The 25,532-nt window shown below is 46.5% G+C and overlaps 1 protein-coding gene across 3 annotated transcripts in view; it reads right to left on the reverse strand.

Annotated features, from left to right (window-relative positions):
• Positions 1 to 25,532, reverse strand: part of FZR1 (fizzy and cell division cycle 20 related 1) — a 259,477-nt gene that overhangs the window by 184,970 nt on the left and 48,975 nt on the right. Inside the window, exon 2 of one of the 3 annotated variants that reach the window (XM_069649447.1) lies at positions 2,011 to 2,086. The exons of the other annotated variants lie outside the window; for them this stretch is intronic. Coding sequence (XP_069505548.1) covers positions 2,011 to 2,037 — 27 coding nt within the window. The 5' untranslated portion in view covers positions 2,038 to 2,086. The remainder of the gene's footprint in view (positions 1 to 2,010; positions 2,087 to 25,532) is intronic. 3 annotated transcript variants of the gene reach the window in all.

The following is a 25,532-nucleotide window of genomic DNA, read 5'->3' on the forward strand; positions in this document are numbered from 1 at the left end:
TGCTGTAAACAAACAAATGGATGCATAGCTGTGAAGCAGTGCAAGCAGAGGAGCACTCACCTGGTTCCTCTATGCCATAATGTGTGGAAACTACTCTATCTTGTGAATTCCAAAGACATGTGCGGACCTATGGCTCTTATTTTGAAGGCACATGGAGTCTCATACACCATAGTCTAGCCACAGGTGCAAGGATGCCAGGTAGTGAGGCAACAGGAGTGCAGGTGAGATTTCGAGAGTAGGGGGCGAGTTCTCAGAAAGATTTTTGAGCTTTTGTATTGCCTTTAGTTAGGATAACCATTCTGACCAACCTCAAAAGAAAAAGCTAACAGCCCTGGGTAATTTTTCATAACCATCAGCTTTACCAATGCATATACAGATAAGCATTGTAAAACAATATTCAGATCTCTGAACCTCATATCTAAACATTTCTTTAAAACTGGTCAAGTTATAGAAGGCACAAAATAAAAAAAAAGTTAAAAAAAATACAAAATAAATAATTCACCCTGCAGTCAGCTCCCCATTCCCTTTCGCTCAGCTTCTCTGTGTTCTTTGCAGATCTAAAGAAATACACCCCAAGGTGCCTGCAACCTGACGCTCTCCAAATGCTTTTAACTATAACCCCCATGATCCCAACCCATTGACTGTGCTAGATAGAGCATTGGGAGCGGAGTCCAAAACTTCTGGCAAGCCAAAGGTTACAGACATCGACAAAGGCATGTAGGCCAGGTGGAATGAATTGGGGAAAAGTATTCAGACAACATGCAAAAATAAAGAAGGCCAACAGTGGTTTAGCCACTGAATCAGTAAAGAAACCTACCAGGGAAAATGCCATAATGTGGAGGTGATTTTTGGAGCAGGTGAGGAATTGCCTAAAGAGTGACAGTGGTACTGCGGTTGGAGTGTGGTGAGGGTGGGTGATGACCGTGTTTGGAGGAAGGAGGCGGCGGGGTTGGAGTATAGATTTGGAAGGAGTCACAAAGGGTGGAAGCAAGACCTATAAGAGTGAGCAAATCTAAGGATCAGGAGATTGGCGAGAGGAATGAGGTGGAAGAGAAAGAAAGGGAGACAATGAGAGTCATCGAGGCAGGAGAGTCTGAATTCCTTAAGGTATTTAGGTCTTCACCAGGACAAAAACAGTAGTGGTCAACTTTTGATATCTACTAATGAGGGGGTCAAGGCTCAACTGAAGGAGGGAGTGACAGCCCTTGTCCCACAAATACCTCAAAAACCCTTGAAGCATCTCAGAATTTTTTTTTCTGAGCGATTCCTGTGCCATCTATGACGCCCCATGCATGGTCTCAGGTCAGCCTCAAGTGTGAGCCGTTCATTTTGGTGCGTTAACTTGCATGCTATAAAGCAGCAACAAACTAGCCCAGGATGCAAATCCGCTGTACTTCCACCATCATTAAATGTTCATCGTTCTTTTTTGGTTATTAAGGTGGCCTCTAGTCAATGAAACAATTTGCTGTTTTGAAACAACAAGGTACACTTTTCTAGATTCCGAACTGGTTAGGAAGTTTGGAGAAAAAAGGTGGATGGCAACAATAGTCCAACAAACAGGAATATGGATTTGCGTAATCTGTTTGCCTACATAAAGTTTGGCGATTGGGCCATGAATCGGGAGAAATCGTTAAGGCTCTTTGTTGAATCAAAACTTTGTTGTTTCTTGCCCCTCTGCACCTCCCAATTTATCAACTGGGACCTAAAATAAAAATGTTCCCAACCACCAAACTGAAAAATCCCTGCTTGCAAGTGCACCACTATGTGTCAAGTGTGGTCAGGATTAAGGGAGGCAGCTTCATTTCCAGGACGATCACTTGATTCTTTAAACAAACGTGAAAGAGGCACGACAAAATAAAAATCGCAGTTCAGGAAAGAATTAGTATTGGCAATAGGGATTTCCAATGATTTGCAATACATGGTTTAGAGCTGTAATGAGGAGTCAACATACTACTGCATGCGACACATCCCGACCCAACACTAGTTAGGGGGTCCTCATGTTATATGTACCTCAGAGGATGCTGACGAGTTGGTCATCACTGTATGTGCCTGGGAGGAGGATGGGTCGGGTGACGATTAATCAAAACTGCAAATGTTAATGAAGAAATCAAAGAAACGCAGTGTGAAGATAGATTCATTGATGGGGTACTAACACTTGGAAAAACACTTAATAGGATTACAATACAAAGGCACACATTTCCCAATTGAAACAAAGAAAGTTTCATAGTAACATGGACTTTCAAAAACGATGGTATTAAAATACAGAAGTGCATCAAAAGGCAGAAAAAAGGGATACTGGGTGGGCTAAAATAAAGATAACCAGTTTTCTCCACACGTTGTTTAAAATGGTGGTACCAATCGTAATAAGTGCATGTGTTGCATTTTAGTCTGAATAAGCAGGTGGGAGAAACTCGAGGCTGAATTTACATAGTAAAAAGTTGTCAAGTTAATGAATATTTACCCAAAGAGAGCTGGACCAGAAAAACAGGGGAACAAAATAAGGACCACCTCTGATAGGTATTCTTATTAATGACTCAAATTAAGATTGTCTCATCATGTATTTTATAAAGTGTAATGACTATGTTGTGGCACTGAATCACATTACATCACAGGATACAGTCAATATACTACAAGAAAAAGCTACCAGTCATATTACACATCACAGTGTCAAAGTATTCAATTTTTCCAGGAGTAAATAAGTTACCAAACTACCCCTGGATCAAAGAAAATGTTGGCTCAGTTACTCTACTCCTGCCCAGGCAGTGTTGGTATTGCAGATGGGGGTTGGAAAAAATGTTACTCACCTTTGTGACTACAGAAATCCTAATCTGTGGGATGTTGTTTCCATGAAGTGTGGAGGGGCAGAAGATGACTCACGTTGGACATTTTTAACTCTTATTTCAATAAGAAGAAAAATGTTCAACTTTCCTATTCCTATGGGAATGTTCACTACCTAACCAACCAAACTAAGGGTGCTCGTCAGTCGTCAAAAGTCCAAAGAACCGACTGAATTTTTAAATACTAACATTTACACACACTCATTGATTCATTTATTGATGCAGTCTTTTCACATTACTAATTGGATTAAAACTATGAAGACTGTATCCTCAATGAAATATCCAAGCCCTGTGCTATTTTCTGTCTCGATGGCCTATAGTTCCTGGGAACCCATGAAGTAATCCAGGTTTCCTATTTTTTTAGGTATATCGAGTGGGCTATGTCAATGGGAAGCTACAGCTGCAGCATCAGCTTCAAGATGCACACGTAATACTTGCTGTGGTGAGAAAAGCTTTAACAGACCACCCACCGCTTTATGGTGGCCATGGCAGCCTGAGAATATTGCAAAGGAATCCCCATTTGAAGAAGGACCTAGAAGAAGTTGGAGTTATTCTGAGGTCTCAGGCCACATCCAGAGTTTGGAGAGTCCTATCCAGGTCACCCTGGGAAAAGGGTAAGCAATCACCCAATGTGTGAAGAAATGCATCACCACCAAGTGGACAGGGGGAGAAGAGGGGTGGTTCTGGAGAGCCACTGCATCCTTCTGAAACTGAAAGGCGTCATTGCAGGCGTGGAAATGTAACTCGCAATCAACCCGGCAAAGTCTGCCAACGCTATGAATGCTTACTATGTGAGGCTTGCTTTTTGCCCTATGGTTGGCTGGCTGAAACGCATCGAATCCCAGGATAAGAGCCCTCACCCTGAGATGGCCCATTAGAATAATTTTGAAAGTGATTGCAGAAGGGGCAGTGCTTTGGGCAATCCACTTATTGAATGCAAAGATTCAACCTTTAGCTTTATTTTGGGCACCAGTTTCAGGTGGTAGAGATCATGTGGCACTTGATTGGTTGGAGGAAGATCTGCTCCTCGCCTACTAAACCGATCTGTTCAATAAACTTAACCATTGAGCTACAGTGTGTATCCTCATGTGCCAGAACAATGAACTTGAATTTCCAATAAAATTACATGTGGAGGGGGGTTGAGTTGATGGGCCATCTAAGGGCAACACCTTGGATGGGAAGAGAAACATTTTTGACAGGCTGAATTATCCTCGATATTTTCCTGCAAACATCTGATATGATTCAGTGTAAAGGTTCTGCTACCATAATGAAAGATCTGGCCAGCAAATTAAACCAATCTATTAAGAGTTGGCTGAAATTACTCTCTGCATAGGCAAGTTAGGCAAATTATATGACCACATTGGAAGGTTACATGTCTCTCTCTTCACCTATCAATTACCTGCTAACTTTAAATAATCCAGTTCTCAGATGGGTATTTGTGAGGCTACCTTTCAGCCAATTACCTTTACTTCATCATTTAGTGATCTGGTGTGGCTTGCACACTGCCAGGAGTAGTGGTCCCTATGGAGTCTCGAGACTATCCCCTTCATGCATCAACTAAATTTTGTAAAGAACAAACTACTTTCCATTTGAAACAAATTGAATCATGCCTTTATTTAGACATGAAATGAACGATTGCATATGGTATATTAAGCAGTGTCATAGTCTGTTACATAGTTGATCATTTTGCTCAAAATATTTTTTACTGAAACAAGTTTAACTATCAGGGATGGAAAGATGTGGTGTGTGATCTTTGTTTCAATAGGTTTCATCAAAACTGGGTATTTACTGAAAAAAAATCAATTTTCAGTGCTCGAAATTCGACAAGTAGGAGCTAAAAGCAGCTCCTGGTTATCCAGCATTAATCAGTGACCAGCAGCTACCACTGGATAGCGTTCTGCAAATTTTCTAAATAAGATTAACTCATAATTTGACCCAAAAACCCTTCTACATGTACTCCCGGCGCTCACTCCATGAAAGACCCTCCCCTCCACTGGCCTTTTCGATCCTTGGTTCTCCAGCGCCCTCATCCCTCTCACACCTATGAAATACAACTCTCAGAGATCAGGCCCCAAACCCAGGTGGTCCAACATCTCGAAACTAGCTTTATATGGCATTTATAACGCACCTGTACACAAGTGTTCGCTATGCCCTCATCTTCTCCAAGTCCCACCCCTCCTCTTCCCACTCTGCCGGTTCTCTCCTCCTTCACTCCTATTTTTTCTGAAACTTCTAGACCAAAGCCGGCCCTCCATCTCTCCCCCCCCCCCCTTGGAGATCCCTGGCCCCCTAACTTCTTAAGAGCATCCCAACTATCACCTGTGCTGGCAGCATTGCACAGTCCATAATGAACCATTCTCGTAATTCTGGCTTCTTCATGGAGGCCTTCAAAACCTCACACTTCAAGACCCTTCTTTAAAAACCCTCCCTTGACCCCCCCCTCCTTCAACACAAATACCGCCCTATCTCAAAAACCTGCTTCATCGCCAAACTCGACCACACATCTGCTTGTCAGCTGTGTGGTCCAAATGCCTTCTTGAGCCCGCACAACCTGGATACAAACCCCTTTGAGGAACAGAATCCTCTTGGATCCATTTGGGATGAATTAATAAGCACAGCAAACATGGAAGGCTGCGCTGCACTCATCCTCCTTGACCCATTTGCTGCCTTTGACCATGCCATACTCGCATACTCCACTCCCTAGGCATCAGAGACTGCACTTTAAGATGGATCTACTACCTTCCCAAACGCTCACAAATCATGCTCCTCCCCCACCTACCCACTCCCCTCCCTCTTTCTCTTACCCCTCTCGCCCTGTTCCCGGAGAGGAACCACAGAGAGCCTCCCTTCGTCCACTCCTGGCATTCATTCGCCCCTATAAACTTAGCTACTCCTACTATAACTATGCTGATGACAATTTTCAAGATCCCAAATGGCCGACCTAACCCCCTCTCACCACCTCACCCCGATCTCACCTATTGCCTCTGGAATCGACCTCTACACGGCTAACAGCCTCTTCCTTAACCCTGGTAAAACCGAAATCCTTATTTGCGTTAAAACATCTCTTCTTCCCCAACCGATTCCTTGGCCACTCTCCCTAGGAGCCCCACTCGCTCCATCCACCTCTGTAAATAATCTTGGATGCACACTATCACTCTCACCACATCGACACCGTCCAAAACCTGCCACTTCCACCTATGCATCTTTAGGTGAATCGTCCGTTACCCCTCCTACCCATACGAAGTCCCTGCAATCCTTGCCATCATCCTCTCCCGCTTAGACTATGCCAGCTCCCTCTATCTAGGCACCCCAGCATATCAGCTCAGGAAACTTCAACAAATCCAAACCCCTGCAGCAAGACTCCTCCTTGTTCTCACCCAGAGAACACATCGTCCCAGCACCTTAAGAGTACTACAGTTGTTTCCTATCAGCCGACGGGTGTCCTTTAAAGCAGTGCATCACACACCGTACCATGCATAATACAGGCACAGAAGTCCTCCAACACAAGCTCACACTCTACCAACCCACCAGAAACCTAAGATCTGGCTCTGCAGTCCACCTTGCGATACACCCCGCCCCCCCTTACAACTACATCAGAATGGGAGGATCCGCCTTCTCCATCTAAGCCCCCGCCATCTGGAACTCCCCTACATTACACATTCACTGCAATGAATACTACCACCCCTCAAAACATGGTTATTCCCTGTGGCAACCACAAGTTTTTTCCCTCCACCCACCCTCTTTCTCTTCACAGCACCATACGACTCCATCACATTTTCCATTACATCCAAAATATTTTCCACTGCAAGATTAAGTACAACTCTCGGAACAGTTGGGACGACTCAGATTCGTTCAAGAACACCAAAAGCATAGTGCAGAGAGAGGCATCAAGGTACATAGTCAAACCACTAGGTGAACACCAGCCACAGGCAAGGCAACCAACCCACCCACCCACCCACGCATGCATGCATACATGTTGCCACCAGGTACCACAGTGTTGTGGAATTGTTGGGATATTGGCCATCACCACACTAGCTGAGCTGTTGGACATTGGCAGGTATACTAGCCGTACGAGTGGGAAGGGAAGACAGGTACGGCCGCAAGGGAGGCTGGGAGAGGAGGGGGGACAGATGTGAAAGGGACCTTGAAGGCCAGACGGACCAAGATCAGGACAGAGGCGCAAGGGTGCTCCTGAACCACTTCTGGGGAGATTACAGAAGCCCAGCACCTCAATTCAGGATAAAGATGCCAACTAACAATTCCCCCTCTGCATACTCCTCTCAAAACTCCAAACCAAACAACCACAAACCTACAGCACAACAAACCGCACAAACTTCACTACATTGCAACAAAACAAAAAATACAGACTTGCATGACAGTACACGACGACTACCAGCCGCAAACACCCCAGGGCCAGCCAACGGACCCAAGAATTTGCATGGCCTGCCAGATGTTAACTATTAAATCTTTAAAATACATACATTACATTCCTTGTGTAGCCTTCTTCAAACCCTGTCCCTCTGGTGGCTACTGTGACGTAGCCAAGGAATTTGTTCCCTCTCCCCAAGGAAGGGGGGAGCCATCGCCACTGGGACTAGAGGTGAGCCTGCTAAATTTAACATCCGAGGGAACAGTGCAAGAGGGATCCCATTCCTCCCCCTTTACAGGACTTGCCATCCCTTAGCAGGGATGTGTGTAATACTCCTTTTCCCGGCAGCAAATGTTTTGGCTACACGGGGATTGCACCAGACAACTATGGGAATGTTCATAAAGAGGTAGCTGGTATGGTTTGACCATTTAATGTTGCCCTCATTTTATGAAATGCTTGCCCCGGAAGGATTAAAAAGGGTCCACGAGACCAACCAGGAGAGGGGCATAAAAGCCTGCAGAGCAGCGACCGATCCACCCACCTTCAAGGTGCAGACCGGAAGCAGTCCCAAACAAAAAGGAGCAAGAAAGCCTGCGGAATGCGGCTACATGGAACCAGCCCTGGAGTTGAAGAAGCTTAGCCCTGCAGACATGAAAGACATGACCGCATCAAACGTTGACCAGCATCGGCTCTTGCTACAAACTGACAGAAGCACCAAAGCCTGGGCAGCGATGCAGAAGAAGCGTAACTAAGCTACCACCTTTCCAGAGGAGTGCCACAGTAACAATCCAGGTATGCAGTGCTTTCGGGGAAGGGGAGTAGGGTGGACAGACTGGCATAGAACCAAAAAAACAAGGAGGGTCCTGGGAGTCTCTCTGCCAGACATTAGTCCTGGTTGCGAGAGCCTTACTCCGATTCTTCAGTTCACCATCTTTTACAGAGGACAAATATCCCAAACATAGCGATCTTTGTCCTGCAGACGGGCAGTCCAGCACCAAAATGCCAGGCAATTCTCCTCTGAAAAAGGGTACCAACAGCAACCCCAGACACGCGTTTCGGTCTGATTGAACCTCATCAGTAGGGTGGAGCTGTGCCTCTCTTAACCAGGACTATGTCCGGCAGAGGGACTCCCAGGACACAACTTGTTTTTTGCATAATTCAAGTAACTTTGGGTCTCACCCTAAGTTACTAGGGGAATCCAGACGTGGACCCCTTGTGCACTATTAGGAGGTCGGACCAGACAGAAACACGTGGCGTTGCTGTTGGTACTCTTGTTCAGAGGAGAGTTGCCTAACATTTTAGTGCTGGACTGCCCCTGGGCAGGACAAAGGCTGATCTGGCTCCTCTGTGAAAGATGGTGCACTAAGGAATCTGGGTAAGGCTCTCATAACCGTGACTAATGCCTGGCAGAGGGACTCCCAGGACCCTCCTTGTTTTTGGCATATAACCCAAGCCAGGGACAGAAGGTAAAGAGCCCAGCATGTTAAGCAGGCAAGAAGGGAGGCCTAGAGACACTTACAACTCCCGTGTGTCAATGCCCCAAGGATAATTGTCATTTTTAGTTATAACTGAATAGGCAAGATGCCCAGAGACATTGGCTGGTGACAGGTGTGGAATCCAGCTTGGGCAAGAAGCCTTTATCTAAACATGGAACAGTCGGGCGGGGGGGGAAGAGGGGGGTGGCGGTGTAGGGGGGGGAGGAGTCAGAAACCCGCCAAGAATAAACCATTTGGGCAAGAGGCCTAAAATTATTGTGTTCCGATTAGATTCCTTTATTTTGTATTGGTAGGGCTAGGATCACTGTAGCTGCTCACTGAACCAGAAGCCATGTGGGCACTTCACAGTACATTTCCCTGCACCTCTACCCTTGGATGGGGGTAGGGGGACTGGGGGATGGTTTGTGATGCACTTGGTATGTGTGGAGGGTGTACATCGCACTAGCAGTAACTGGTGGAGTGGTTGGGACAATGCCTTTGTCAGCTGTCCGACAGTCTGGTGGCAGGCCTAGCACAGCTTAGGCCCGTTTTCTTTTGGGGCTGTGCCATACTAGTTTTCCTCACGTGTAGGCCTGTGCCTGACCCATGCAGTGCATGGACCCAACTCACTGACATTGTAGCAGAGACGTTCATGGTATGGGTTGACATTGATGCCATCATTTCACCCTGCTCCCCTGTGGGCTTTCTGTGAGAAGAAGTAGGGGAAGAATGTTGCAGTTTTGTGTTGGTCCACCTCTACCATGTGCAGAATGCGAACATTTGCAGGGGACAATGAACTGTCAGTCTTTGGCATCCGACATGTGCCGTCAGGAGAATTGTTCCTCCCATGCTGGTGCTACGCAGGGAGCGCGAAAGGTAAAGCAGCATAGTCTGTGCAAGTAGGGGATGGCCCCGCTTGAGCTCGTATTCCATACAAGCTTGAAGTATGCTAGCACCTGCTCTGCGGTCATGGGTGCCTCACCGCTCCCATGGAAGCGTCGGCACACGGTACAACACTAGTCCTACGCCAGACCTTGGGGCCGTACCCTGACGGGGTGGGGGTCTGTGGCACTCCTCCCATGCAGTTCCAATGACAAGAAACAGTTTCCACCAAACACTCTTCCCCCCCCCCTTCCTAACACTGGGTACCCTTAATGTTGATTCAGTTGCCTTCATTCTCTTCACCTTTGTTGCTACAAAATCCCAGGTCTTTTGCTGTGCCAATATTCCAAACGTCTGCTCCCAGCAGGTTACGCAGGCAAGAAGGGAACCTCCCCGAAAACATTCCGCAATACCGCTAGGACAGACGGTATCTGTGCAGATCGGCGGAGAAAAGGTTCCCAGACAACCCACATCAGGTCGGAACCAGTTTGAGAGGTGCTAGCCGAAAGTAAGCACAGCACAGCTGCTGCAGTCTGCTCCCTCTTCCGGCGCAGAGAAAGGGACTAACGGTTGGGAGGGAAAGAGTCAGGGGGGGCATGGCTGGCGTGCCCATGTGAGAAAGCTCTCGAAATAGCTGCTATGCAACAGGCTCCGGACCCGTCACCATTCCGTGGGATGTCACATCAGTATGGTGGAAAGGGGAAAAGTCTAAGAGCAAGAGCACGTTTTGAGGCCAGCAGTACAATGATTTTTGAACCATTACAATCTGCCTTTTTGAACCTTTGGTTCCCAACTGTTGAGCTGTAAGGGGTAACGTGCTCCAATAGCCAGGACACATAGCAGAGTAGGGTTGGACTTCTAAACAAATACATCACAAGGCTTGTGATTTAAGCTATAACCTGTTATGACAGGCTCCATCTTTCTGCTCTGTGGGGACTCTGAGGCACCCGAGGCAGTGCACGAGCAAGAGAAAAAGTGAAGAGAAAACCTAAATGGCAATTAAGCCTTTAAAAGGATTGGCTCAGCGACTGATGAGGTAAGTGTGGTCTGGGTGGCGAGTACAGCAATTACTGTTTTCCATTAAAACCCTACCACTCTTAGTACCTTATGTAAATCCACATTCCCTGTGTGTTTCATGCGCGCATGGGATGTGTGTCATGTTGTTATGGCTGTCATGCTTGTTTACACCATTTCCCTTGTACGTTCACATACGCGTGGGTTTTGGTGCACAGAGAGGGTTAAGATCATAATTGGTAGGCTCCACTCGCAGGGGGAGCGGGGCCATCTGGGAGGGGATCGGCTGGGGGCAGAGCAGTGGAGAGGCGAGCAGAGACAGGCGCTCCAGTCTGCCACAGAGGGCATCCAGTCAGTGACGACCCCCTCCCGTTGGGCCATCCGCCTGGCAGAGGCCAGTCTCTCTTCCCCACCCGGGGTCGAGGGAGTGTGCCGGTGGTCATAGTCGAGGGCGCACTTGGCGGGTGATTCACTGGGCCCACCACCGCTATAAAGAAAGAGCGGTATTAGTGCTCACGCCACGACTATTCAGTCGTGTAGGAGAGTGAAAAACTGAGAACGGGCCACCATGCCCTGCATGAGCCGGCCCATTCGGCTAACACGTGGGCCGTGGATGCCTGGATGGAAGATCATTTTCACCTCTCAGGTCCCAAGGGACACCAAGAGGCTGCAAGTTAACCAACGCTCTACAGAAGGGAGTTTGCCCGACTCTGGAGACGCTGCGTATAAGCCCCAGTGGTGCCCTGAGGGGGGGTTGGGTCACCCTTCTACTGCAAGAGTCCCTCTTATCGTCAGAAGGCCAGTTAGGCCTATTCTGGTACAGATGGGATCAATCTGGTTACCACGGATATATCCGCACTTGGGTGAACAGTGATTTAACACCCTCCCTAGCCTGACACTTCACCCGCTCTGGAGGCAGAATCTAAGAATTCCCACTGGGATCTATTCCCAGAGGGCCTCGCCCAACGCAGTGCTGAAGGGCATAACGATCCGGTATCTTGACTGGGTGTTTGTTGTAATTTGGTGTAAGTGTTGTCCGTCCCAGTGGTAGTCTGCAGCTACCTGTAGTAAGGGGGCGCTGGTCCAATCAAGAGGAATGTGTACTTGGCCCAATGTGAATGCGCACTTTCTAAGGTGACCACACTGGTATATTTGAACAGTTATTTACCAACATGTGAATGCACACCTGCTCAGGTGACCTCAACAATCTATTTGAATATTTGTTTGCCAAATTTGACTACGCACGTTCTCAGGGAACCTGCCTGAAATATGTGACGAGTAAGTTATCAAAAGGTGAATGAACTGGTCTTCAGGGGCCCTCACAGGAACCAATTCAATAATAAGGCAGCAAATGTGTAATTAATGATACCGAATGGATGAAATGAGAACTGTTGAACATTGTTACTGTCATGTACTAACAGAGCGACTCAGTTAGGATCACAATAGTGTAATATGGTTCATGTGGCTTGACAGATTTCTAATACATAAAGGAAAGCGGTTCACACGTGTTACAAGACAGCAAGACTGTCTTTATTTAACCAGAGGTACGGGTAACCGTCTTTAATCTGGGTTGACCTCCCCCCGGGTTTTCATGGTATGCACATGTGTGCAGTAAGTTGTTAAGACTCCTATGCTCAGATGTCCTACAGGTTGCAGTCCATTCATAACACTTGCCAGGTAACGTAGGGGCAGTAATTGCAGCACATCAGAATTTCCAACAGGAGAAGGGATATGGGCCACAGTTACTTGTAACAACAGGTGTAGAAGAGAGCAATGCCACTAACCAAGGCCCTTTTGAAGCCACTGATGGGAAAAAAAAAATGGGGAGGCAAAAACACATGGTTATGGAGAATGTAAAGGTCCAGCAAAAGTAACCTCAAGAATACAAGATGAGGGTGTGGGAACCTCTTAAATCCAAAACTGAGAAGCAAGGCAGAAGATGATCCTGAGAAGAAGGTGGCAGGAAACCGTCCACCCCCCGCCCCCTCCAAAGCAAGAATTGAGAGCACTGGAAGAATTCATGAAAAGGAGAGCAAAAGGTGCCATTTGTGTATTAACTGTAGGGACCCCCAAGGCCTCGAAAGACTCAGTTTACATTTAGATGACAATTTTGTCCACGTGCAACGTTCCCAAAATAAAGAAAGTAACTTTGCGTATTGGCGTTTCATTGATCCCCGTCAGCTTCATGACAAAATACAGATCAGAAATAATTTAAAGCATTTTTAAAAAGTGCAGAAAAGGCAAACTCCCAAACACAAACCAATGGTCAGTGATCAGAAGCAGTTGCATGGGTTTAAGGATTTATTTCCATTTTGTAGCAACATCCAGCAGGTAAGTACTTCATAGCGGAGAAGGAAAGAACAGGAAGAATGCAGAGACAGACATTGGCGAATGAGAAGAAAATAGGCCAAACACATGGGCTTGGCCAAATACTCCTCCGGCAAGACATCCATGGTCCACTTTTCATTTAAAAATATACTTTGGAGGTAGGGGTCTTTAAACACTGCCTTCACCTCGAACTAGACTAAATTAAGATGCAAAAGGTCTGCCCACAACCTTCAATAAAGCTAGACTCAAGCCCTTCTGCTCTAGTATCAAACACTGTAAGGACGCCATCCCTTCCCACCACTCGAGCCCTTCAAACCTTTTAGGCTGAAAGCTTTATAAAAACGAAAGCTAAGATAACCAATGGTGCAGTCAAAAATCCTAATGCACTCTTCTGCACACAAAAAAACACAAACCCATTCTGTAATATTCTGTATAATCGACGTTCCTCCCTGGATTCCTCATCTTTGATATCCATCTCCCAGCGCAGTTGCTCTTCAGAAACCTTTCTGCCGTCAGTGGCACAGAGTGGTTAGCGATACCTCTACGTGCAGGACATGGACTGGGACAGAATGCACAGTGGTGCTGTGCTCCTGTGATCTTAGTTACACAATTTTTCTCCATCACTCAGATGCCAAGGAAATGCAGAACCAAGGTGTACTAGCTAGCCACCATGTTTGGCAGTTAGAGAGGGCGGAATCAGTGGGAGGAACTTCCATCAGAAAGAAAATTACTGAGAGACAAGTGATTTGTTCTTATGGACTTCCACCCACGGATTCCTAATCTTTGATACTCCTAAAAGCAGTACAGAGATCTGGAGGAGGGAGGAAAGCCCAGAAGGACTAGTCTGCCAAAACGAGTGTCCCGACGAGACAAAATCCAAGCAATAACGCTTTGTGAACGTGTGCCAAGAAGCCCACACGGCTGCCCGGCATCTGTCCAGAACATGGACTCCATGGTGCAGAGCAGTGGTAGCCAGTCCTCTGGTGGAATGAGATCTCACACCTCAGGCACATTCTTACAAGCCAGATCACAACATTGCAATATGCAGGGATTGATCAACCTTGACTGGGTCCATTTAGTCACATCCCTGCCAGCACCAGCATAACCAACGAAAAGCTGGTCATCTTTCCTGGCCCCTCTCGTCCAAGAGACAGTACCCAAGGTCAGCGCCGGATCCAGCCAATTAAAATATTACTCTGCTTTGGAAGGACGAGGTGGATGAAACTGGGGAGGGGAAAAAAAAAAAAAACAGACAAGTAGATGGATCTTTGAGAGAAATGGAAATCAGAATCCACTTTTGGAAGGAAGGTCTCCCTCTCAATGTCTCTTTGAAGCAGACCAAATGGGGAGGAGCAATTGATGTCTAAATCATCTTGCGGATAAACTGCAATGAGCAAGAATAAAGGGGCTCAAACAGAGTGACCAATAAAAAAGTAAAACTAAATAGAAGTCCCACACCAGAACAAAATGGCATAGGGGTAAAACCCATTACAAAGGAATTGCAGGACTGTGGGGGGTCGTGATAAAACAAAGCCCTGCCTCGGGGTTCTCTTGAAAACTGAAGTGGCAGCAAGATACCACTTCACATTTCAATCCGCAGGCCAGTACGGGCTAAAGAAAGCAGAAAATCCAAAACAGGATGTGCAACAGGTAAAAGGATCCAGATCCCTTTTCCAGCACCAAGTTAAATGTTTATGTTATATGGCATTTGTATAGCACCTAGCGTCATTGGTATGGCCTCAAAGCACTGTGGGTGAATACCCTTGGGAGGACCAATTTATAAGAATTGAGAAGAGGATCCTTTTTAGAATGGGTTTGCATTTTAAACAGTACAAAAAAAAACAAACAAAAAAATAAATTATGTAGGGTGCTGTCTTGTCTCCTGGTACGATTCACTGAGGCCCTCGCCTGCCTGAGGGAGATCTTTCACCCATTAGGTGGACTCGATCTGTCAAGATGTAGAAGGGAAGAGCCAGATCTCGAGTGCCTTTGCGGAAGGAGATGTAGGCCTCAATACGGTGGATGCTAAAGGGTGCTTGGACCGAGGAGGATCCTCCTCGCTCATTGCTGGTCGATTTGCCATAAGGGATGACAGGAGAGCTGTGCCAGAGCTCCGATTACTGTTAGGCCTGTAGGGTGTGAGCTTGTGTTGTAAATATTCTGGGCCAGTGTTGTGCAGAGGACGCTGTGTTATGCACATAGCCTTGAAGGTGGACTGATGCCGAAGGACACGGAGGGCGGGTGTGAGGTGTTCTCTTGGGCCTAGGGCAAGAAGAAGCCTTGCAGCAGTATTTTGGACCGGTTGGGTTTTTCTAAATTGGGATGCGAGAGTGCCCAGGTTTAAGGTGTTTGCATAGTCTAGGCAAGAGAACGATTGCTGTGATTGCAGTGACTGTGTGGGAAAGTCAGATAGGGGAAGATCAGTCAGGACACGTAGGGGTAGATAAGCAGGTATTTTTTTTTTTTTTTTTTTTTACACAGAGTTGATGTGATAGGGTCATATCTGTGTCCATGGTGCATCCAATATTCTTTAAAGTGTTGGAGGTAGAGTGCAGTCTTCATGCAGAACATGATTTCAGATTTTTTGGAGTTGAGAATGAGATGGTTAGCAGTTCCAGTGGTCGATTTCTGTGAGGCAAGAAGCGAGGGGAGGAGGTGGAGGGAACCTTTGGGATCCTGAAGATGATTTGGGTGTTTTCTGCATAGTTGTAGCAAGACAGAACGCAAGAGTGGATGATAGCTGAGAGGGGGCTCAGGTAGAGGTTAAAGAGCAGGGGGGCCGAGAGAGAGACCTTGTGGTACTCGTCGGCGACAGGGTGTGGAGTCAAGAAGGGAGGCATTTATATTATTTAATATCTACTGGAGAGTAAGGAGGAGATCCATTTCAAAACTGCATACTTGAGGACAAGGGAGTGGAGTCTGTCCGTGAGGATGCAATGGCCAATGGCGTCAAAGGCCGCCAAGAGGTCAAGAAAGATAAGTGTGGTGCGACTGCAGAGTCAGAGGTTCTTTTGAGATCATCCCAGATGGAGACTAGGCACAATTTAGTTCTTCTGAAGCTCGATTGGGCATAGTTAAACAGGTGGTAGGTTTCTGTGAAAAGGGATAGCTGGGTGTAGGTCGTTTGGTCAATTAGTTGGACTATGAATCGCTTAATTGAGAAAGGTCAGTAATTGGCTGAAAGAAGGGGGTCAACAGTGGGTATTTTGAGCAGGGGTTTGATGTGGGATGTATTAATGATCAATCTTGTGATGCTGCCAAGCATGTTGAGAAGATTTCTTCTAGCTACTAGCCAAGGGGCTAGTAGCTTTAGAAATGAAGGGTGTGATATCGAGAAGAAAGGACGGGCAGCTGGTGGGTCAGAGAGCCCAGATGTGGATGCAAGTGGGTAGTGCAAGAGTTTAGTTATTTTAGCCCCAATGTTATGTTTTCGTTCCATGGCTATGTTGTGGAAGTGGTCAGAGTGCTTGCATGTGGGATGTGGGTTGGGGGGGGGGGTATGGCAAAAAGGGGCCTTCAATGCTTAGATTATCTTGTGGAGATCCATGCAGGTGCTGGGGGTATTGGCGATTCTGTTCCAGTAGAAGGATTTTTTGGACCTTGCAACAATTCTGACCTGTAGGCTTTGATGTGCTGGGCGGAAGATATTCTGTGGTGAAGGGTCTCCCCCTCCCATTCCCCCCCATCTGCGTTCAAGGATGTGATTTTTCATTCTGGGAGAGTTAAGAGCTGGAGAGAACCATCTGGGGAGGGGCCTTGTCTGATGGGGGTGAGGACTGAGCTTCAGAGCCAAATCTACAGGTATAAAGAGGAGCATGTCCAGGACGTCCACTAAAAAACCCCACTTATACCACAACCTTTCAGCAGCCAAGCATAAAAGGTCTGGGCTAATGAGATTAGGATGCAAGACTCAACCTTTCTAGTGGGAGAGGTCCGTTCTCTGCAGGCGGTGCCAAATGATCATGTCCAGCACCTTCGGGTACCATGTTCTCGAAGCAATCAGGATCACTGTGGACCCGAAATGGCGTAGCCTCCTGCAAATTAACAGAATGGCAGGGATCGGCGGACATGCATAGAGCTGGTCGTGTTCCCACTCGACCATCGATCCTGTAGGCGAGCGCACCAACCTTTCAGGCACGTATCCATGACTAGTCAGTTGGGGTCAGGGTTGTTGAAAACCACAACTCTCAGCAAACGGTTGGGACCACCATTACCAGGTCCTGGGACCACCAGGGTCCTTGGACACATGTGTTAAGACCTGAGGTACATCCCTGAAATTGAGACCACATGCAACTGAGAAGCCACTGAAGCGACCTCATGCACAGCCGAGCCTCTGGCACCACAAGGATGCAGGAGGCCAGAACAACTAGCAATTGCATGAAAAGCTGAGGAAGGCATCGTTCCCAGTGGTCGGAGAGGTTTGCTACTCAATCCTTGGGTGGTAAGGCCTGTCCCTGGTTATTGTCCAAGACTGCACCGACGAATCAGTGAACAGGGATGGCAAAAACCAGACTTCTTGATGGTCATGGAGAAGCCCAAGCTGTGCTACAGTCAGCAAGGGAAAATGTATACCTTCCCTTCTGAGGCTATCCGCCGCCACCACTGCAAGCAGCTTGGTGAAGCCCTTGGGTGCCGAAGAGAGACCGAACGGCAGGAACATACACTGGTAATGGAATTTCCCACTTTGAATCTCAAGTACTGCCTATGGATGATGGAACTATGAATCCTAGAGTCCAGGGAGGCCTGCCAATCCTGGAGGTCCTGTGCCTAAAGGATCTGGGTTAAGGTGACAATCTTGAACTTGTCCTTGTGTAAGGACAAGTTCAGAATCCTCAGATCACTGTCCATCTTCGGCACCAGCTAATAGGTTGAATACCAGCCCCAACCTCATTCCGGGTAGGGTACCGGGTGTAGGTTACCCTTTTACAGAAGCTGGCAGGCCTCTTCCAGTATGAGAGGGTACAAAAGGGAGACAGTATCCCTGGTGCATAACCTGTAAGGCCCAGGAGTCAGAAATGGCAATCGCCCACTCTCATCCAAAGTGTGGTTCTCCCAAAGGGGAGAGACGGCGAGAGTCTGCTTCAAAGCTGCTTGGCACCTCGTGCAGCAGACGGCACGCTGGTGGTTGCAATGCCTCACCTGGTTGCACATATACCCAGACTGGTGTTGGGGCGGCGATGCACCTGCCTACTTGAGGGGAATGGATACCTTCTGTTGGCTTGAGAGGTGAAGTGGCAAAAAACGGCAGGGCTCACAGGTCGCTGCTGTTGTACAGCAAGTCCTAGAGACTGCAGTCTCCTTCGAAAGCCTGACATTTTTGCTGGGATTCATCGGCTTTGGTACCGAACACGTAGTTGCCATCTAATAGCATCCCCAGAAGGATATTCCTGGGCAGTTGAAGATAAACCTGACATTCGTGGCCAAGAGCATCTCCTCAAAACTGTACTGGTACCCATCATCCTGGCCACACGGTCTGTGGTACCCGGGCCAGACTGAAAGCTCTGGCGGGAAGTCTCGCTGTCATCCCCTCACAAGAGCCTAAAACCCATTGCTTATGTTCCACCACCTCAGATGACCAGCAAGGCCCAATAGAAAATGTGGCTAGGGCACATGGCCCAGAGTCGCAGAGCCAAACATTTTCCTACCTCATGCACCCTTTTGCACTCTTGTCAAGGGGCAAAGAGGTAGATTTCAGGTTTGCCGTGGCAGCCAGTACAACCAACCTGTCCGGCGAGGAATGAGCGGACAGAAACAGTGGGTCTGAGGGTGCTGGACTGCTTTTTTTCTTTGCTAGATCCCGGTCTATGTTCCGAACTGAGGCATGTTTGGACCATAACTCAAGGACTGTTGCTTCCATTACCTGGTTGAATGGCAGTAGGGCTTCCTTCCTTGGGCCCTCGTCCAGAATATCTGTAAAATCATATTGCACCTTGGGTTGGGAGTGAGCAGACCAAGGTATCCACTACATTGGCAATCAGGCGCTGAAATGCCACCCAAGGCTTACCTGAGGTGGAAGTAGGGAGCGTATCCAATTCGGGTGAGGTGTCCAGTTAAGTAAATTGCGCTAACAGAAAAAGATGCTCTTTTTTTATAAAAAGACAAGTAATGCAATGACAAAAATACAATAGTTAGTTCTATAATCTGGCCTTTATAAGAATATCTTATCCGCTCTGTTGCTGTCCTCATACCGGAACAAAGGCAATCATACCAAAATACCTCAGGCCTAAGAGAAACCCAAAATACTGAATTTCGATATATATATATATATATATATATATATATATATATATATATATATATATATATATATATATATATATATATATATATATATATATATATATATATATATATATATATATATATATATATATATATATATTCCAACAAAAAATATTGCTATTTTGGGCTTCACATTTGTTGAAATGTTCACATAGAACAAAGAAAGCTTAAAAATGCCAGGCCACCTTTTGGATGGACAACACTGCTGAAACATCACCCAGAACATTTTAAAAACAAGTTTCATCTTGGGTAAACTCAACACCTTGAAAGAAATGTACTGAAAACCAACAGTCAGAATGGCACAAAGACATGGCAACTTTAAACTTCACAACTTGAAGTTAAACAAAGCCATTTAGGTAAACCATTTTGATTTGCTATTCTCCTTAAGCCAACTTAATCAAGGAGGGGTGTGTGTGTGTGTGTGTGTGTGTGTGGATGGGAATCCAAATCCAAACAGCTAACAGAACTATAGTCACACTGGCACTTATGGATATGGACGACCACACAGGCAAGCATAACCAAAATCCTCACAGACCTTGAAAAGGAAAATGTCAGTCTACATTGTTACACCACTTCTAAACAGGAATGTAAATAAATGGTTTACCAACAGCTTGCCCTAATGAAACACAAGGACAGGGAACTAGAATGATGGTGGACGAGGATGCAATTATACAATCCCAGGATGAGAGGTTAGGCAGCAAAAAAGGTAAACCAGCATCGACAAACTCACTCACTTGCTGCCAGGCAGACATTGCCCTGGGTGAGTTACAGACTGTAGGGGCATGTAGGAAAGGCAGTGGCAAGAAGAATGGGAGGCTTGAGAGGAAACCACTGAAAAGAGAATGGGGCAGTGGAAAGGTTGACTCCTTTGGCCAGATCAGACTTTTATAGCCAAGTACTGCTATCATATACAAAGGTGAGGCCTCATACCCATGGGTATGGACCGATAAGCTAACATACTACCACCACGTCACTAGGCACAACTATTAAATGCTCATGAATAGCCACAACAAAGAAAACGTATCAAATCTCCAGTTTGTCATACAATGTGCAAGTTGCTGCCGTCATAACCAGATACTCGCATTTTAGGACAGCCGTTTCCATATTATGCTCTGTGGCATTCCAGGTATTGGCATCTTAGGTCAAAGTCTACCCCCTCATCCTCTCAAATTCACACCCACCCAAACATACACCACAGGTACTATTGCAAGCAAACCCAGAGACGAACTATTGAGACGCTTGTGCACGGCCCTTCTGTCGGAGGGTGGTTGGTTGAAGGGATGTTGTGGAATAGATTTACTTCCTCCCACAAAAAAGCCGGGACAGCACTCGCCAACAGGGCACTATCACTACCGTGGAAGGAAAAAAAAAAAAAAAAAAAAAAAAATTCGAAAAAAGAAACCACACATCCTTTTGCATGAACCATACTTCAACTGGGCTGGGGGAAACCGACCCCACCAGAAGCACTCTTTCCATCTGCCGGGAGAGGTCAGGGGACCCACAAGGAGCATTCAGTGTTGATCTAGGGTCTGCCCCCAAGACCCGTGACCCGAAAACCGCCATCTTTGGAAGGTCTTTCCACCTCCAAAAGGGGCTTCAACAAGGCTGGAAGCAACATGTAGCTCACCCTAACACCACCAGAAGAACTCTTTCATACTGCCTGAGGCTGTCAGTAGACCCAAAAACAGCATCTAGGATCGATCGAAGGGACTGCCGCCATGACCTCTGCCAAAGTTATTTCCAGGTTGAAACACTTGTGTATAGGCACGTTATAAATGGTTACTTTGGGTATATAAGCACTGTCGTTTGGGCATACAGAGAAAAATGTAAGACAGAGCCAAGGGTTGCTGCTATAGACTTCTAAATTTAATTGTGTTCCCGCGTTCGCCCCAGTTTGCTACATGTTGCCACAAAAATGCATACACCACACGAACATTAAAATTAAACTCCAACCCAACACTCCATTAAAACAACTAATAGCATACACCTGCATTCATCTCAACTGCCCTTCTGCACCTGCTCTCACACATGAAATTAATGAACTCACTAGCAACACACTCCCCAGATGATATCTTCCTTGCAGAAACATGGCTCAAACCCCACTACACATCCATTATCCCCGACATGCTTCCCCAGCACTAGCTCATCCATCACAGAGACCGCCCACTCAAACGGGTGGTGATCATATATAGACACACTCAAATTTAGTAATCCCACAACCCACTCACACAACCTTTGAAGCGCTCACTTGCTCCCTATCACACCACATCTTTTTCCCCCACCTCATTTATCGCCCTCCTACACACAATCCCAACTTTCACACTGACTTACTTCACTATACAACCACACCTCTCCCCCCCTCACAATTCCTCACTGATGGCACACACTGGATAATCAAGTCTGTGCATCATGGTTAAACCACTTTGGCATCCCCTTCAGGCTCACAAAACCACACAAAATCCCACCACCTGCATACATCACCCCCTGGTGCTCCCCCAGCCAGACCAACCAAACACATTACAGACATGACCTTAGCACCACATACCTGCATCCTACTCCACCAATACAACACCATCATCACAGAGGCACTCGACAAAATTGCACCGCTCAAATTACAAAAACCCCACAACCATCACAAACCACGTTCAACAGTTCACTCCTCTATCAAACAGGAAGCCAGACACCTGGTTGAGGGGAATGGGTTATTTTGCCAGGCTATTTCTAGAACACCCCTCAGACACTACCCAAATAAATATAAAAACAGCCATGTGCAATGCCAATGCCACCCATTACTTAAGGACTCCAATCTACCACCAATCGCACTAAGAAACTATTCGACAATGAAGAGTCCCTCTCTAAACCACACTGCAGTATGCAACTCCCTCATGAACTACTTCAACTCCAAAATACTCATCAGGACAGCCTCTCCCCAGCCCTCTCCCACTCACAAAACATGGGACACCTTCCACCCCACCACCACTCATCACCCTCACTGCCATAAAAAAAAAGTCACTTCCTGGAGGATGCTTGCCCACCTCAAGCTGCATCAAAGTGCATGACCACCCTAGCTCCACTGTCTCAACAGAATAAACTGTCTCCCACATGGTACTATCCCCAATCCACGGGTCAAATCTCACCCCTACTCAAAAAGTCTCTCAACCCTAAGCTCCCTGAAAACTACCGCCCCATTACTATCCTGCCATACATCGACAGAACCATGGCCACTTTGGAACTACCCAACTGCAATAACGCATCACCACAAACGACCTACTCAACCCCATCCAATCTGGCTTTCGTCCTGGACACAGCACTAAGACTGGTACTCTTCACATCCTGGATTACCTCCACAGCAATACAGACAATGGACATATAGCAATACTCCTACTCCTCGACCTCTCTGCAGCCTTCGACACCATCGACCTCACCATTCTATTAGACATACTAGCCCACAGGATGAATCTTGACACCAAATTCAACTGGTTCATCCATCTCCAACGTCACAGACAAGATGCACGGTCTCCATACCCCCTTATCAATCAGGCGCCACAGCTGTCAAGGCTCCTCCCCATCTCGACTCTTCTATCTATATGTTGAATCCACTGGACAGCCCCTAAGCAAACAACGCACATTTCCACCAATATGCAGATGAGACAAATATACTTCAAAATGTCATTCCCTTCACAACTCCACACCCTCAAAACTGGTCTACCCGCACCAACTGGATGGGCACCCACTTCCTCAAACTCAGCACTTCCAAAACAGAATACCTCCTCATCTGCCCCCTAAGGCACAAACCCGTTCAACCCCAGGATCCATGAACTTGCCATGAACAACCCACCCATATGCCTCTCCACACCCTTGGCTTTACCATCAACCACCACCTTTCCTTCACACACACCACACAGCCACTGTAGCCAAAACATGCAATCTACAACTACACCTCATATGCAAAATTAGACATTATTCCTCCTGACAATTTCAACACCACCATTGAAGCACTGGTTAGCTCCAAGCTGGATTATAGAAATGCTCTCCTTAATGGACTCCCCACCAACACCCTTGCCCGACCCCCCCCCCCTGCAAGCTATACAAAACGCAGCAGACAGAATTATCCTGCACTTAGCCAAACAGTCACATCACCCCTGCTCTTGCCCAGCTCCACTGGCACCCCATGCCCCAGAGAATTGCCTTCAAAGGACTCTGCGTTGTATTCAAAACCATCCACCTCAAAACTCCATCTTCCTTGCATGACAAACTCGAACCCATCACGCACACAAACACCAGACAAGCCAGCCAACACCTACGCATTCTACTCTGCAAACTCACATGCACACAAAACAAGCCTTTATCCAATGGGATGCCAGGCATGGAATGCCGTACCTAGTCACATACGCAATGCATCCTCAATCACAACTTCAGAAAAAGCCTCAAAGCATACCAGTTTCCCCACACATAACCCTGCCCTCTCTATAACTTGCCTATCCCAATCTTCCTACACTTCCCTGAAAAAATATTTCACCTTTTTTCTCAATTCCCACCGTTTCAATATTTGAATCATGTAAGTCGCTCTGGGTAGCGCCAGCACTAAGCAAAATTCAAATAAATAGATAAGCATCCATTCACGAATGTAGAAGACCTACAATAAGAACGTAATGCCTGGGCTTTGAAGCCATCTTTGAATAGCAAGGCTCTCATTTACATTACTTCACATACTGCATAACTGGGTTAAGACTACATGCATGCACGTGCATGGGAAAGATGCATAGAAATACCACTCCTTCGCGTGGGGAACTTGGGGCAAAAAGCCAAAGTGCGCCTTTGGAAAAAAGACTCCTCTGCTTTTCTCTGAGGAAACGCACCATACTATTTTGATCAGGTAAGGGACGCAAGGGACAGTCAACTAAAGCCCTCATCCTTACCATACCATGTGCTCAGCAAACTGGACTACGACTCCTCTTTTGCTCCCCTCAAAGTCCTCATCTTTACAACACGCACAGTTTTCAGCTACTCACATGCTCCTCAATTCCCCCTATAGTCACCATGCAAAATAAAAATAGCCCCCTTTACATTCCTGTTACTAGTCTATAAATCAATCGACGATCTTACACACTAACCTTACTGAATTGATCTCACTGTACACGTTCTCCGCTCCTCATCTCTTTACAGCCCATCAGCCACCGCCATCCCGTGCCACCACCTGCTCACTGCTTGCACCATTGTAATGGTTTCCTATGAGTCCATCAAAGACATCTTTTCAGTGGAACTCTACAAGGTTAGGCTCGAACTGCTCCTGCTAGCAAGGAAAGGAGTCCCTACCCCCTCCCTTTTCCAAAATAAGTGCCTAATCCACCTATCCAGCAATCTGCCCTCAGAGCTTCGCTATATCATTTGTAAATATAGAAACACAGGCCTAGTCTCCCAATGTTCAAAATCTTGGTATGCCCTCCAGTTCTTGCCCCAGTGTTATGCTCTTACCCCTTCACCATTCAGTATGTCAATCAATCGAATGATGCTTTTCTGCAAAAAGGCATCTTAAACTAGGACTGCCTCTGCTCGGTTATTGCCCACTCTGTACGTCATTCCTGTTCGAAATGGCCCCATGTTCTACAATTACAAAACTACAAATACTGCAAGTAAGAGAAAAAAAGAAAAGCAGTGTATGGCCACCGTGGTTTCCATGGCAAACTACACTCTCAATGGTTCTTGATTTAGGCACTGAAACTGTGCCATCAACCTTCTAAGCCCCTTGAAGCCTTGTATAAAAAAAAAAAAAAAAGATTATATGTCTAGGTCAGGAATCGCACGCATGCATTTTTATTGCACTGTAACGCTCTATGTACAAAAAAAACATGCTCTAAACACAAAATGCTGATCGAACGGGTTGCAACAAGAGTGGATGTTGAACCAGTGCAATAATTGCAGGAGTCTAAACATTTCACATGAAAGTGCAGGAACAAGAAAAGATAGTAAAGTAGCCCCCAACCAACCAAGGTAGCCCAACTCCTCCACCCCAACCATGAGTAATTAACAAAAAATGGTGCATGTCGCAGCACATGTTCTGTAAAACATTAGATAAAAGCAGCACAGGTCACATTTGGGTTTGCTGGATAACATGAAAAAATACAACAGATGCCAGGACAGCAACATTGCAAGAGATTGTTTTCAAACCCATTTTCATGGTGCCTTTGCCCACAATACATGCCTTCAGATTGGGACCTTAAGGTCCTATCCACTCCCAGTTTCCACCCGTCTGCCTACCTACACAGCCACCGTTCCCGACCTGCACACACACAAATCTAAACTGCACTCATCACACACACACACACAAAACAAAAGGTAATCTCA

Source organism: Ambystoma mexicanum, chromosome 1p, assembly GCF_040938575.1.
Source record: "Ambystoma mexicanum isolate Mex_15411 chromosome 1p, UKY_AmexF1_1, whole genome shotgun sequence".
Classification (NCBI taxonomy): domain Eukaryota; kingdom Metazoa; phylum Chordata; class Amphibia; order Caudata; family Ambystomatidae; genus Ambystoma; species Ambystoma mexicanum.